The 17,911-nt window shown below is 32.8% G+C and overlaps 1 protein-coding gene across 1 annotated transcript; it reads right to left on the reverse strand.

The window, feature by feature from the left end:
• Positions 1 to 1,291: 1,291 nt before the first annotated feature.
• LOC117326863 (transmembrane protein 50B-like) lies at positions 1,292 to 13,128 on the reverse strand. The gene is given in 7 exon segments (XM_033883648.1): positions 1,292 to 4,107; positions 9,183 to 9,246; positions 9,810 to 9,882; positions 9,884 to 9,903; positions 10,387 to 10,454; positions 11,410 to 11,522; positions 12,955 to 13,128. Coding segments are annotated over 7 exon segments (483 nt in total). The 5' UTR covers positions 13,054 to 13,128; the 3' UTR covers positions 1,292 to 4,061.
• Positions 13,129 to 17,911: the final 4,783 nt, after the last annotated feature.

Genomic DNA, 17,911 nt, shown 5'->3' on the forward strand with positions numbered 1-17,911 from the left:
CGACAAACAAAAAATAAACAAAAGGTGCCTGGGCTATATTAAAGAATTAATGATTTCACGTCGATTTTTTAAACTTAGACTTGTGCATGTTATTTTTTAATATTATTATTGAATAAAATACTGAAAAAATGTGATATATTTATAATGTACTTTTCACTGCTTGGTAATGAGAGAACAAGTTTAACTCACTTCAAAAAAAAAGAATGAAACAAATTATGCTGAACATATTTGGTGACTTATTTCAAACATACATTGTACTTTATAATTCCAATTGCACGATAAAGGATCTGCAACATGCAGATATTCTGGCTTTAACCAAAATAAAAGGCATAATGTATTATATAGTAACCAGTAATTTCAAAAATCCGTCATAGACCCTATATAAAGCTATTTTGTTAGCAGGAAAACCAGCTTTAATTGATATATATATATAGATGCTGTTTATAAAGGGATGAGTTTGTCAAACAGTCAATACATTTGCTTTTTGGATTTTTGGATTTCAATTTTGAATAACTAGATAATCTCTATCATAGAAATTTCAAATGGTCAGTATAAATTGTATGACTGGTCAAAATCTGTCATGAGCAAACTATACAAATGATCAAAGTTATGCTTGGAATTCATACTCAGATAGGGTATAAAGTCCAGGCTTCAACAGTGTGTAAGGATTAAAGTGTTATGTACATGTATACTAGTGACCCTTCTCCCCTAATTTGCCCCCTCCATATATATTTGCCCCTACTCCCTTAATTTGGCCCCTCTATATATATATATAATTTGCCCTACTCCCGTAATTTGGCCCCCTCTATATATTTGACCCTATTCCTCAATCCTTATGTTAAATAGTCTGTAATGTCATTTGTAAAATATTCCAGCACAAAAACAAAACTACATTTTTAAAACCAATCTTTTAGAAAGTGAAACCCAATCATCAATGCATTTCCCCTAATTATGGCCTCGTGACATGTTTACTTTTGGCGTACTATTTGTTACATTTCAGGCTAAATTTGGTTAACATCGATATCTCTTCAGTAATTTTGAACTAAATTTGGTAAACATCGATATCTCTTCAGTAATTTTGAACTAAATCTTGTTAACATTGATATCTCTTCAGTAATTTTGAAGTACATGTAGTAAAAATGAGTTCCCTTTGCATAAAGACTCCTTGTGTTTTTAAATCTACGAAACTAAAATCAAATCAGCCATATACTTCAGGATGATTTTAAAGGAAAATGTATGTATAATTAAAGGTGCTTTCCTCCTCCAAATCAAAAATATAAATATACTAAAACTGTTTTGGCAAATAACTTTATTCACGTTTTCATTACATAAAATATTGAATTTATATACAAAGCAACAATGTATACTCAAGGCTGTACAATAAACACATATGTATGTATTGTATACAATCACATAAATATTTTACAATATAATTATATAACGAAAACATTAAATTAAATAATACGCTCAGACTATCAGATTACAAGGCCTTTAATCAAATGCTAGGCATAACAAGCCAAAAATGAATGAACTTCTACCAGACGGAGACCTACATATTGAACCTAGAAAGCATGATTGTATTAGGAGTCAATGTCTATAAAAATTCACCTTCAAAATCCATGGGTTCCATTCTCACTGTATTTTCCCTGTAAAATTATTTTCCTTGCACCTTATTTTCCCTGGACTCTTTGAATAAGTGGCCAAATGAAATGCTTATAGATAGCTGTTTGATTTGTTACGGCCATGAAAAACTGACCAATCACAATGTTGATACCCTCTGTTTAAAGACTACAGGGATTATTGTTCATGGAAAGCCATGCAATAAGCATTTATTATAATGAAGCTGGTGTATAGTGATTTGATTTTGTCATAACCAAGGAAGCAGCAAAGGTACGAGTGGAACCCTTGGATTTTCAAAGTAACTAGATGTTAAAAACAGATCAATATCTATCTACAGACCTATCTCTCATCTCTATTTCTGGAACAAACTGTTTCCATGAAAACTGCCTTCAGGAAATATATTACTACATACATTTTGTGCCTCTCAACTTTCCTAAAATGGTCGATATTATCATTATACAGAATAGCCATTTTAATACTCCATTTCAGATTTCTTCTTTCCAGTTGACTTTTAACCCATTTCTCTGATGATTTTAAAAGAAGAAAATGAAAAAGAAATGACATGACCACAATCTGACTGTAAAACTTTACAAATGTAAGTGGTAATGTATATATAATTTTATTAAAAATAGTTTTTCTTAAACAGGGCATCAAGTTGACCCTTGATTTTTTTAGCAATTTCAGAACTTAAATAACTACCATAGCTAGGTCACAGGAATCTGAAGGGACAAAAAATGTCAAATATCCCTTCAATTCCACATGAGTCAGATATTATATCATTTTGGGGAGTCCAAACCATATACATGTACTCTCAAAAGTCAACTAGATGCCCTGATAATAATTCACACAGGTGTGCTACCTGTTCAGATTTTTCTGTACTTTCCACAAACGTAATACTTCAATAACGCTCTCCAATAAATCGGACCATTAAATGAATCTCCGTGTTGGATGCACAGTTTTTACGCACACATATACGTTACTTCAATAAAGTTAACAGAAATATGACAGGTATGCAATACCTGTTCACAAAAACAATTTGATTTAAATAATATCACCAAATCTGTACTTGTTCACAAAAAACTGATTTAAACAATATCATCAAAGTTCTATAAATAATCAAGCCTTATTGTTACACAAGTTTACAATAGTTGATTGCTAAAATATGAAATTGCTTCATGAAATGAAATATACAAAATACTTCATCTATAATGATATATATACATAATGTATATGAAGAGATGCGAGAACAGTTCCTCCATGTTAACATATAAAATATTAAGTAAAAATCACCTTTTTATTCATTTTTTTTATTCAACATCTTTTTTTCACAGTTAACTGTATATCTTAGTTATTCTATCAACAATGGAGTTTTCCCTTCGAAAAACGTCGATTTATTTAACTGAATACATACCCAAACTGCAGGTATAAAACAGTAGCACTTACATTCTCATATAATAGAGTTATTTCCCTTTGTCAACAAGATTTTTAGCATACCATTAATAGTAAAGGAAATTCCAATGATACCCTTCTAACAATTTGGTTTTTCTAAAATACATACTTCTAGAATTTATGCCAAGGTGGATTTGAATTATAAAATGGCACAATTCATAAGAAGCTCACAAGAAATATTTCTAAAAAAATTCTACAAGCTTACTTAGAGTAAACAGTAGTGCTCTGTTGAACATTTCCAGTGTTATACTCTGTTTAACATTTACAGTGTTATCCCCTGTATATTATTTCTAGTGTTATTCTCTGTTGAACATTTCCAATGTTGTATATGCTCTGTTGAACATTTCCAGTGTTATATATGCTCTGTTGAACATTTCCAGTGTTATGATAATTAGAACATTTTCAATGTTATGCTCTGTTCAACATCTCAAGTACAAGTGTTATGCTCTGTTGAACATTTTCACTGTTATTCCCCATAGAACATTTCCACTGTTTATGCTCTGTTGAACATTTCCAGTACTAGTGTTATGCTCTGTTGACCATTTCTAATGTTATGCTCTGTTGAAAATTTCCAGTGTTATGATAATTAGAACATTTCCAATGTTATGCTCTGTTCAACATCTCCAGTACAAGTGTTATGCTCTGTTGAACATTTTCACTGTTATTTCCCATAGAACATTTCCACTGTTTATGCTCTGTTGAACATTTCCAGTACTAGTGTTATGCTCTGTTGACCATTTCCAATGTTATGCTCTGTTGACCATTTCCAGTGTTAATGATAATTAGAACATTTCCAATGTTATGCTCTGTTGACCATTTCCAATGTTATGCCCCATAGAATATTTTCAGTCTTATGCTCCATAGAACATTTCCAGTGTTTTTGCTCTTTAAGTTGCTCTTTTGTAATGAATATTGTCTTTTGTCATCCTTATATTTAAGTAGATATAGATGAACGGGAATATTGCATTGGTACTTAATTCTTTTGTTGTTTTCTATCCCCACAAATCTTCAGTTCGGCCAAACTTGAAAATCAAGGAACTGAAAAAGAAGAAATAATTTTTAATTGAACTGTGACACATAAATACAACTATTTCTATCATACTTCCATTTCTAATTGCGGTACCGACTATTAATCAAAGTACTGAAAGTACTGTAGGAGGCGTTAGTGAGATGTAAAAGGAGATATTTGAAATAAAGCAAGAATACAGATTAAACTGATATCAACATGACTAAACATTTCCACTTAAGTGTGTCAAACCAACCGGACATAATGGTTTTCACAGTCCTGATGAATGTAATGGTTTAGACTGTTTCGATGTACATAATGGTTTTAACCATCTTAAAAGTTGCAAACCTACTTCTAAAAGTAGTTAAACATTTCTTATTTCAATCAAACCTTTACTTAAAAAGTCAAACATTTTAATTTTTTTCAAATCAACTTCTACTTAGGTACATGTCATTAACATTCATACTTTAAACCATCTTTTATACTTAAGTAGTTCAAAATTTGCATTTATGTGTTTAAAACAAACTTATATTTTATAGGCCTGGGTATTAGAAATGTCGAAACAATATGATATGCATTTTGATAGGTTATAACAATACACAATAGGTATTGAAACTACAGGGAGTGTCTGCTACTTTTTTTGTTGAAAGTGTGCAATGTCTTTCAATATCTTGTAAACAAAATTGTTTATTCCTTTCTATTTTGATCTTAGAATAATATCAAAATAAGATTGACGGCTTTTAAAAGTTATTACACTTTTTTTTCAACAAAGACCTAATTTTTAAGGACAATTATTTCAAAATTAGATATCAATTCCATCTATTTTAATATATTTTAATAGATCCAATGGCAATATTAACGATAAACTGTGATTTGTGATTTGTTGCTTTTTAATTTACCACCAAGATGTAGATAATAGCCTAGTAGCTATAGGTACTGTATATAAATATACAGCGTTTTATATGCAAAATATTGAAGAAAACTTTCATATTTGTGTCAATTCAATATGATTGTATAAGGCCCTTGGGGTGAGGAAAGAACCCTGGGCCTATTTTTAAATCAGGATTGTGTTCATCTCTTGGTGTCCAGCAAGATTATGGAGTTGGGATCTGAATGGTTTCACAGATAAAACGAGAGGCCCAGAGGGCCTGTATCGCTCACCTGGTTTTATGAGATATGAAACAAGAATGATGCTTAAGTTTATTTGTCAATATATCATAAGCATTTTATATGGGTACATGTACATTGGTTTATTGTTATTCTAAAAATGTCAATTTAGCAAAATTGACCTATTTTGGTCCCATCCTTCAGCCCCCGGGAGGTTAACCCCAACATTCGTACAATTTCGAATACCCACCCCATAACCATGCTACCATACGAATGTAGGTTTTATACCAAATAATGCAATTAATCCATGAAATGAAATTGACTTTGGGTACAACCCCATAGGGATTGCTACCACACCAATGTGAGTTATATCCATAACTTAGTTTCAGAGAAACCAATTGACCCCTTTTGACCCTGCCCCCCGGGGGTCAACCCCACCATTTTTACAATTTTGAATCCCTACCCAAAAGGATGCTACCAGTCAAGTGTGAGCTATATCGATTGCTTAGTTTCAGAGAAGAAGTTATTTCTGTCAATTGAGCCAAATTGACCCCTTTTGAGCCAACAATTGAATTGTAATTTATGGATAATTTTTGATTTTGGCAAGAAAACATTCTTTAAAGGGCATGTCTGCATCATTTTTAATAATTTGCCCTTGAAACTTCGCACACACCTTCATAAGAGCCGGTTCTTTAAAATGCGAATGAAGGTCAAGGTCAGAGAGATAAACTCAATATTTGTAGCCAGTCACACATGTTACATGTATCTGTTTGCCAAATATCCAGCCTTCGTGTGTACATCTATGTGCAGTTTTGGGTCATTTTTTTCATTTTGGTAGGAATTTCTTTTTAAAAGTGCCATATCTGCGTCATTTTGATTATTTGACCTTGATACATTGCACACACCTTTAAAAGGGCTGATTCTTTAAAATGTGACCCAAATTAATAATTTTGAAAGAACTTTTGAATTTTCTTGATCATTTGACCCCCATGACCTTGAATGAAGGTCAAGGTCAAATATAAGTATAACATTTGTACATGTAGCCAGCCATACGTTATCGATGCGCCAAACATCAAAGATTCTTTTCCAAGTGCCATATCTTTCTGCCATATTTTTATCTGATGACAATAAAATATGCACATTCTGTTTCAGTGGACTATGTTCTTTCATGTGAAATGAAAAAAATAATCAATATAAGATTTTTATTTTTGACATTCGAACCCATAACAAGTCGTTGGCCTTGACATTCTCTGACAATATATCATTGAGAAAAGTTTGCCCTAACCACGTGCTAACCAATTTCCAATAAAAATGAAACAAATTATGCTAAAATATGTGTGATGAGTTTCCTATATAAACTATAGTAAAATGTATCCTCTCCCCAGGGAGAATGCGACACATAGGGGGCCATGAAATTAACAATTTTGATAAAACAGCTTAAGAACCTTTTGTACACCATTCTGCGATATCTTGGTCTTAAGAAGAAGACCGACGCATGACGACAGATCAAATTATAATGGTGTATATTATGAGCTGAATGTCAAAGGATTGTAAACTCTGTACAAATTGTATTATATTATCAGGCAGTCAGCCTAAATGTATGTTTCATATATATATATATACTTAATTTTTACACATACATTAAAGGAGTTAGCTACTTTCATAAATTAAGATGTTTTTCTAGAGTTTACTAGGCCGGATGAAATATGATCATGAGCAATCAGTATGGTAAATATGAGATTTGATAAAATGCCTCTCGTAGTCAACCAATCATGATCACTCAACTTCTTTTTGTAGGAGTCAATATTATATGTAGGAGAATTAAACTCTCGCGATGTCTGTTGCACATAAGTACAAAGAAATGCATTATCACTTAAGCCGAAAAAATTCACACTTAAGTAGCAATAACACATAATAGTCAAAAACCCAATATATGTGATCAGTGATAAGAAACAGTACTTATAAGCATTTTTGGCAATTTATCCTGAAACAGCTATAGACTTCCATATTTGACATCCCACAGATTGTTGCTTGTATATATATATAGTTTTAAAGGTCAACATTGGAAAAAACCTAAATGGTTATACATGAATTCATAATGAATAGAATTATTGACAAAAAAGTTTCATTTATTTTCACACTTTCTGGAGACCAATAAGGAGATTGATGATCATTTTAAGGGATTTGTTCGTGACATGAAAATCAAACATTTTCAATGAAATTTCAAAAGCAAATATAGATTTATTTTGAAAGTTATGAGGAATATTGATATTTGAGAAAGTCTTATATTATATGGATTGTATATCGATTGCCAATAGATATACATGTATTTATCATTTTACATGAAAACAACAAAAAGTTATATTACATGAAAACAACAAAAAGTTGTACTAATACGTTAAAATGCAATTGGTATACATTTTGTTAATCTACAATTACTTTGTATTGTTTAAATATTCTATGTAATACAAACATTTCACAGCTTGGTGCATACAAATGTATATATTACATGAAAACATTTGAAAAGGTTGAATCGTGAGCTGGATAATATATAAATAAGACAAGCTGGTTCAATAATAATTTAGCATTTTCATATATATTACGAGTGCGAGTAGCTACTGCAGTAAACCTTATCACAAAAATCCAGATTCTGTATATTGTCTCTGTCGGGGAAGGTACAGCACAAATGACCACCACGACAGATATGTGCCAGTTTTCTTAGTTTTAAAAAATAAACGATCGAATTCCATCACGCCATCACGTAGGTCTACCGATTCATAGATTTGAAACACAGGGACTTCGATCAGTTATCGCAGTAATCCGAAGGGTTCTGGTGTTGATATCGCCTTAAAGCTGATTAAAGTCTGCATATAGTATAAAGCAAGATCGTCAGAAAATTCGGACTATAATCGCAGTAGATATTGTGATTTTGTGGTCTGGCCAGGCTTGAACAACTTATCGTAAACAGTTTCGTCCTAAATAAACAAACGCTTATTTCAGTGGGTCAACAAACAGATTTAAACTTTGTAAGCAACTTGCCTTTAATTCATAATGATAGATATTAATTTCTAGCGACAATCATCACACGTTGATGCTTCGTGTGAAGCCCGTGTCCACGTGCCTCCATTTTGACAGAGTGCTCGCTCACGTAAACAGACGGAACACGTGATCGCTAAATATCGGACCAAATCTCATAAAATCTCGTAAACAAACTACCAAGTTGTAAACAAAAGAAATGTTGTTAGCCAAAACCCGGAGGGTAATATGAAAATCGGGAATTTGTTTGCGCTTGGTTGTTATGCCGTCTTTATTCCTAGTAGTTAAACAAGTGTCCTCTGTAAGGTAACGTCAGAATATCGCAGTTATCTCCCTTCAATCAGTATTTTCGATATAGATTTGCAAAAATCGATGCAGGTGTAGATATTTACAAGACATTATTCTTATTGTTTATTCAAAATAGTTCCTGAAATGTTCACAACATTATCAGCATAGTTAATACATTTCTGTGCACATCTTCAATGAATGACGGACTACAATGACGTGCCTCATACTTGGACTAATGAGCGAATCATTACCCCTAGTTACAGAAATTACCACCAGAGGTCTCAAATTCCGGGCTTCCGCCGAAGAGAAATTTATACTGAATATACCTTTTTTCATGTAATAGCACTTTATTTGTAGTACTGATAGTTTTCATAAATGTATATATAGTTCAACTACATCATATATGAACCGAAAGAAACTACAAAATGAACTGTGAAAGGAAATATAACGAAAATGAAAGTGAGAGATTGTGACGTCACAACTCGTAGGTGATTGTAATATGGCAGGCGTAAACGCCTCCATAAAAATAATCCTTTTTGTCCATTCCAACAATTTTGGGGAATAATTTACAGACACAAGGACAGGACCAAAATGCTCCTGGCCATTCTTAGGTGGTAGTATTGGTACGAAGATTAGGATATTAACAATCATATGAACCATACGAAAAGGTACTTACCTGAAAAATATCAGAGCATTCTGCAGGAAGATAGCTATCCCTGGCCATTGATATTGTTGATCACCTAGAAAAGAAACATTTCATCAAAATTAATTTCATAGATTAATAATGTAGATATCTTTTAGAATTTTGAATTTTTTCAAGTATGGCTCATGGTCAGTCCAAAATCTACCAGCATATGACCTTACAACACAGACTGATAAAAGGTCATGGTCTGGTGACCTTGACCTTTTCCTGTAGCCAATCAGTGCAGACAAATATTCTCCATGTGACATGTATATGAAGCATATGTAACTGTCTGGTTATGTAAATGAATCCACTCAAAAGGCTGATCATGATCAATGTAATATCATATTGCACCATACAAAAGAGTGAGTTTCAGAGAAATAAAAGGATTTACATTGATTTCAAACTAAACTGGTGTCTTAAAAGTATTTCTAAAATATAATTTTGTATAAGACATTTCACACCTGAAGTTTTAATGCCTCAATAAAAAAGGCTTTTTAGCTTAAATATCTGAATGGTCAAAATTTCATTAATGCTTGAAACATTTATTCCTAATGTCTATTTCAAAACTGAAATGCACAGACTAAGACTGTTCTATTGTTTAACTTTGATAAATCTTACCTTGTACAACATAAAATCCAAATAGAATCCATGAGGCGGCAATGAGAGATCCAAAGGACAAGAGAAATCCCAAGGAACAACCAGACACGGGCACCTACAACAGTTGAGCATATATATATATATACCACATAATAACATACAGAAGAAAATTAGCTATGTATACAAATAGGTGCGACTGCTGTTAGGACCTAAGTGGTCAGGGTTCGATTCCTCAATTGGATGTGAAAGAGAATGGGGGGTCACCTGCCCGACAGAGATTTTCTGCAGGTTCTCATGTTTCCTTGCACAGAAAGACTGCTCACATGCATCAATCTGGATTAACAAGAATGATTACTAATATAGCTGCAGTCTAGATCACATGATGTGATTGTTACACAATGTTCCTCAATGTTACGGAAATGCTTTGCACTAATACTAGGGATAAATCAAACGCAGTGAGGATCCTGAATTAAGAAAACTTATGAAGTCATTTTGGAACTATGGTGATCTACATCACAGCAATGCTTTGTAACTGCATCAGATGAGTTGCAAATCAATCATAGAAATGAATAGGTTTAAAATTGCTATTCTTTCTAACCTGTTTGTCCTATACATCCAGTAGTGTAGGCCTCCCCTCGGATTTGTCCATTTGATACAGAATTGATTCTGAAATAAATAACAGTGATTTATTATTTTTAACACAAACTGGCCATGGAACTTCAAGGAACAATCCACTATTATTCCTATCAACATCTTCTGGAGAGTGGAGAAGGGAAAAACTGGTAAGGTGTGGTTGTAAAATGGGACAGCCAGATTATATTTAATTAGTGATGGCTCATTATATGAAACATGTTCTTCAGCAGGAGAAATGTGAAAGAGCTTGAATTTACACTGAGTAATAACTTTTGGACTCCTGGTATATGTGAAGCTAAACACTTAAACTTGATTTTTTTTGGTAAATGGTTTGTGGTGGAATTTTTTGTAATTGAGACCATGTATAATATTATGTAGAAGATAAAAGACATCCCTTGTTACAAGTTATGACAACTACAGGTATTGAACCACAGCTTCGAATTCCTGTATTTAGGGCAAAACCAGAGTTAATGAATTATCAAACCTTCCCATATTTTAAAGGGCTGCCGCTCTAAAACAGTCTCGTGTACAACTGTGTATCAATAAACAGGATATAGAATATCTTACATGAAGAATGCTAGAGTTTCTATGGCAAATCAAATAAGTAAAATACTTTTATATCTTTAGTTAGTTAGTTTTTGGGGTACCGCCTGGATGACTTTGCCTATTGCTAGGTATTGTCTTGCAGGCTATCTTCCGTGTTCTGGGGCCTAGAATAATTTAACTGGTTTACATTGATCCTACATGACTTCGCATATTGATAGGTTTCTTCTCATCGGCTATGGTCAGTGGTCTGTCAGCCATTAATTAGTTATATATGGGTTTACCGCGTACATGATTCCGCCTATTGCTAGATATTGTCTCACCGGCTATCGTCAGTGTTCTGGCAGCTAAAATAATTTACTGGTTTACCGCCTACATGACTTCACTATATTGCTAGGTTTCATCTCACCGACTATCGTCAGTATTTTGTCAGCATTTATCTTACATAAAGAATGCCAGAGTGCCTATGGCTCCACACGTGTGATAAGCATGGTTAAAATCAGCATTGTCTGGTACCAGGGCCGCAGCATCTATGGCACACCACCAGCCAACAAAGAACTGAAAATAGAAAAAACATCAAATTTATATAACCAAGCGGACGACATATGTATCTAAATACTTCATATAGGTATATGTAAACATGAATGTTAAAAGATTTTGATATATCACAACTGATAACAACTAACTTCCCCATAAAATTATTGTCACAAAAATAACAAAAATTCTACAGGATTATCCAATAGGATTTTCATGTATATTCAATTGTGCCGTCAAGTTGATATTTCCTATTGTTAAATTTGTGTTTATATTTATTAAATATAATTGGTAAATTGTTATTGAAGTCTGTGATTGTACTTGTATATCAATTGTTACAATTCTTCTCATAATACTGAAGATAATACCTGTCACAAGCTAATATAATTACCCAATGGAGACCGTGATACTATATATCAGTCCAGAGACCTATATATACTAAATTAATTATTTATTAACTGATCAGTCCAAGCAATATGAAGAATGTGAAGTTTTGGTTATTATTTTTATCAAATTAATGTTCATGCAAGCTATTACAGCCTATTGGACTTTCAGTGGGAAGCTATAGCTATAAAGGGTTGATATACAGATAATGTAACAAGAAAACGCAATGAGCAATGACCAAACCGGGACTTGAACCAGGGACCTCCAAACTCAGGACAGACAGTACATGTATAACCATTTGAGCTAATTTGCAAACTGGCATTCAGCCAAGTCCAGTTGTGCTACATTCCTCCCTCCTATCAACAAAGTCTTCTACTATACACTGAAGACACCAAGACCTATACCACCTCTGTCGGTCATAATTTAGTTGGGAGCCATATATTCAACAGGAGATCTAGGAAATATGCAACACCCAGACTTGGACTTGAACCCGAGACTCTATCCGAACTCTTGACAGACGTTCTAACCATTCGAGCTATCTGGCCACCAGTGTGCACCCCAGTCCAGTTCCACTACAACGTCATAAATTATGGTCATATGGAATTTTGGGGGGAAACAAATTTAAAGGAGGGTACCAGGAATTGTACATGGTCGTGGTCCAGCTAGAATTGTGCTTTCATGATCATGATATGATGATTTTCCCTTTAAATAATAGATATATCAGTACCTATAAGATGGTTACTGTATGGTGCCCTGTTATGCTAACCAGTCTCACTAACACATGTAGTCTGGTACTGAACAGTACAGTAGGGTAATTACTTGTGTTTTGCAATTATGAATACGATCATAAACAACACGATATATTATTATTAAAATCAAATCTAGCTTTTTTCAAAGACCATGTGATCGTAATTTAAGTAATTTCTAATTGACAACATTTGTTTTATATTTATCATACGTTTTCATTTCATGTTTTGTGACTCACTCCATGACCAATGCACGGCAAGGCGGATAGTAAATATTTACACGATGATGGCGATGATGAGGACGATATCATACAGTGTCCACTTACCAATACCCCTGCAACAATTGAAACGACGGCATTCCGCCTTTCTCCAAGCTCGATACAATCACACTTTGGTAACTGACAATTATCGAGGATCCCAGACATGATGGAGTAAAGAAAAACTGTTTCCACACAGCTCAAAATTCAGAAATGTCAGACTGTCTATTGACTGACAATCATGTGATGAGTGGCAAAGGAAACCGTGGTATATAATGCCCGGCCGGAACTAAATTATACCAATCGATTTGACCCGTCGGCAAGTTTATATTTTCGGCATACAGTTTATTGCCATACGGTAAAACATTCAAAGTTATATTAATATTCAATATTCTTAAATTATCATATAAAACCTCCATGCAATTTACATAATTATCACATTCAAAGACACAACGATTTCTTATCGGGACTGTTTATGAGGGTTTCACGGAACAAATCATAATTCGATTAACTACACCTATGCAGAGACCTATATATATATACTAAAGTAGTATAGTATATAGGTCTCTGACCAATGTCGTAATTAGTATGTATAATATTTGTCTTCATGTCACCAAAATTTAAGAAAAGTTGGATATTTATCTTCAGAAGATATGGATAAAATTTTCTCTAAAGTTGCCAAGGAAGGAGATGATCTAGTAGTTAGGTCCAGATCATTCCACATCTGAAGAGAGGAAGGTATAAAGGATCGAGAGGAAGTAAGATATTCTGTATTGGGGAATTCTATAATTATTGTTAGTTCGTAGTGTGTACTTGTTAGTATCGAATACTTTTGAAGAAAGAAGACAATGGAGATAATTTCGTGTTAACTTCCTATCCATTTTATTAAAAAAAGACATAATTTTCTTCGTTTTCGTCTCTCAGAAATTGTCCCAAGGCTCGTTTCTGAATATAGAGCTGAAATATTTAGATGGTAAACCAGTTATGATGCGAGCTGCCTCACGTTGGACTAATTCTGATTTCATAGAGTCAGATGTTGAACACCCATCCCAAAGTTCACATACATATTCTAAGATAGGTAGAAAATGAAAGTTTTATAAATTTTAAGTAGAGCATCTCGTTTTAATATGTATTTTAATTTCTTTTGCATATTGATATTTTTCATAACTGACTGATATATAGAATTAACATGATCCCCCCATTTAGCAGTTGAACTAAAAATAACCTCAATATTCTGGGTAACAGGTTGAATACATTTTTTTTCATTAACAGAAGCAGTTCTCAGCGTTTCGTCTCGCATTATTTAAAATAATAAGACAGTCCCGCATTGATAACATTAAAAATAATCTTCAAATGTTTAACATACATTAAACATGTACATAAAGCATTAATTAATATGCATGGCATGATACACACATTCAACCATTATCATACTAGGTCAACATCTAATACAATTAGATAACAATAGGGCCATATAATATAATGTCCCTGATAACAAGTAACAACCAAAGGAAAAAAGAACAAATAAAAGAAAGAAAAACATAGAAAAAAAGTAATGATAAGATTGTTTGTTTTAAGCTTTTTAAAATACAATCAGAATTGAATGAAATATTTGACAAAGGAAGAACAAATGGAAATAAGAAAAGAGTGAGATTTTTTCTTTGTTTTTAGATTTTTCAAGTAGTCTTTCCAATTTGGCCAATTCTCTTCTAAACTGATTGAAAGAGTTGCCTCCCTTACCTCTGGCAATCAATTTCTGATATATGTTTTTAAGGCTACTATGTCAGGTCATTCTGAAGGCACCTTGATGGTTAAGAGCATCACATTATCAGCTTTCCTATATATGCCAATATCAGCCAAACCAAAAAGAATTTATCTGTTTATTAAATTCAAATGTGATAAGCGGATTATTTAACAAATTTTCTAAAAGTTTGCATTTTCTCACAATTCCATAATGTGTGTTCAATTGTTTCAATTCAGTTTTGCAAATATAACATAAAGGACAAGTGGATAACCTCACTTTAAATAAATCTGAATTTGTCGGCAAAATATGGTGATTAATCCTAAATTGAAACGACTCTAACTTAGTGTTTTCAGTAACAGAAAGAGGAAAGCTTAAAAAATATCATCCGAATAAAAATGTTTCTCACATTTGTTTACCAATTTTAATTATATCATATTTATAAATTATGTCATAGAAATCGTTAGTACTATGTACCTTTCTTGTTTTCATAAAAAATACTCTATTTCTTGGATGGATTTTCTATTTTTGGATGGATCAAGCCATGTTGAATGCAATCTTCCTAAATAGCTGTTATAATACCTTGATATTTAAGAAATAATTAACGATGATTCGTGTATTATTGCAGGATATACAACGAGGACGAGGATATTTTGCAATTTAATTAATAACGAAGGCGGCCTTCGTTATTAATTAAAATTGCAAAATATCCTCGTCCTCGTTGTATATCCTGCAACAATACACGAGTCAAAGTTGATTATTTCTATTCTACCATGTACTGTTTAGTTCTGAGATCGACCTCTTTCTAATAGAAAAACAGCAAAGAAACCCCGGAAAAACCTCATAATTTATTTCTTGAGTATTGTATTATTTGTTGATGAAATATACAGGCAATACAGTACTATGATCAAGAGCATCTATCATATGGCATTGATTTTGAAAATTAAAAAAAAAAGGGATAAAAAAGAAAAAGAAAAAAGAGGGGCTCCGCAGGATTCGAACTCGCGACGTGATAAAAATATATTGAAAAACTAACTCATTAGCCCACTCGGCTATAGTAACCTTTTAAGAAACGGGTGAATATTAGATATTTAAAATTGTAACAGCCGTGACTCGCGACCGTGTATTATTGGCACGAGCGTGGGTTATTGGAAAATAATACATAGTTTTAAACCAATCAAAACTGGCGTTACATAGCAAACATGGTAGAATGTAAGATAATGTTGGAACACAATATTTTCCTCTGAAATCCAAAAAATTAAGGAAATTATCAAGTCATTAACTACTACTACTCCCTTTCTGTACCAATTTTTGCATAAAATAAAAAAACAAAAAACAAAAAACAAAACTTTTCATTATACCATAAAGGCATGTTCGAGATGGATTTTATTCAAGATATTTTTTCTTCTGATTTATCTTTCCAAAACATATTTTGGAGGTTGATAATATGTTCCTGAATGGGAGTTTAATGAATCTATAGGTTTTAATTTTTTATAAAAGTGTTATCTGGATTTGGAAGAGAGATAAACAGGTAATTAAACTGAGAAATCAATAAAGATTTTATCATATTTATCCTTCCTACAGGTGTAAGACTTCTCATATTCTTAATGATTTAAGTTCTACTAGTTTTTTTTAATCAAAATTCAAGTTTGGGATACGATAGTTCAACATGAAATTCAATTCCAAGAATAGTAAATTTTTGTTTGCCCCTATTGCAAATTCCAGTCTTTAGTCAAAACTTCCTTGCTATGTTTTTCAATTTCCAATCCAAACTTATTGTGTTTTTCCAAGATTCATTTAAACCGAGATTTAAAAGAATCTTATTCTTTAATTGATTCTTGCAGTGATAATTCTGATCCATAAAGAATTAGAGATGTGTCACCAACATACCGAGAAAGTAGAATAGGGCGATCATGTTCAGTTACTTTTACTCATTTTATGTTTTTGTTATGTTTTAAATTGCTGAAATTTCAGAACAAAGGATAAAGACGAAGGGCGCGATTGGGTCGCCTTGACGACAACCCCTTTTTCTCTCAAAGAATTATGATGATTCCCACAATGGTTAATTGTAGAATTAGATGGGGGGTTTTTTTTTTGGTTTTTTTTTTATGTCTGAATCCATTTTTTTATACTTTGCCCAAATTTAAAAAAATCAAATACTTCATTTATAAATGTCCAAGAAACTGAATCAAATGCGTTCTCAAAAAACTATCGTAAGTAACATTCCTCGTTAGTTAATTTCTTCCAATAAACTGCATTATATCATTCATGTGACAATTTCCCAAACTGACCAGAAAAAAAACCTCACCGTCATTCAGGAAGCATTATACGTCAGTATTTGACCTAATTAGTCATATTTCGTTTTCATGGATGTGGGGACCAATTCCTTTAAAATCTGAGTTCCAAGTCACTTTTGCAGAAATATTTTCAAAATAACATCGTAAATCAAATTTTATATACCACTGTATCACAGCAACATAGCTGTCTTAAAGTGGTTCACAAATTATTATCTATAGTTATTTGGCTTTTAGTTACCAGAAAGTGTCTTTCTCGACTCCATGGGAAGCATACAGCCGGAGCTGCCATTTTGGCGCTAACAGTGTGCACACGGCATTTCTTGCATTGCCCTACCACGTGATCATTTACAGCTGGGTTGACTGGAACACAACAGAATAAAGTATCTTGTTCAAGGATACAACACAGCGCCCGTACTGAAAGCATAGCTATAGAAAATTTGTAGAAACAATGCAGAAAAAATGAGAGTCACGTACTGTATATAAATTTGATGTTGTTTGTCTATATTATTGTCGGGTGAAAATATGAGGAATTAAAACGTAATGATTATCTTACTTTTCCCATTACAGCTCGGCAAAAATGGCGGTATTGTAGATTTTATTTGATCACTGTTATATATATTTTTTCTTTTCAGCAACATTAAAGGCAAAACTATAAAGTTATCCCCGGTAAAACGAAATGTTTGAGAGTTATATTTTAAAATACATGATTTATACAAAGAATTTTCATTATTTTTATGCAAAGCTATGTCTAAAACCTTTCCTGAACTTTTGACCGAAACTGTGAAATTATCCTCTGGTTAACCCCGAATATCCCAGTGTAGACAATTCAGAAGTTACGTAACTGATACAGGTGATTGTTGTGAGGTCATTTTTACCAATAACCGGCCGATATGAAGTAGGACAAGGCCGTCACTGATGTAGGTGATAAGCTCCTCTATATATATATACTTGTAATTGCAGAAATGAAATTGATTACAAGGCGCAGACA

Source organism: Pecten maximus, chromosome 5, assembly GCF_902652985.1.
Source record: "Pecten maximus chromosome 5, xPecMax1.1, whole genome shotgun sequence".
In the NCBI taxonomy this organism is placed as follows: Eukaryota; Metazoa; Mollusca; class Bivalvia; order Pectinida; family Pectinidae; genus Pecten; species Pecten maximus.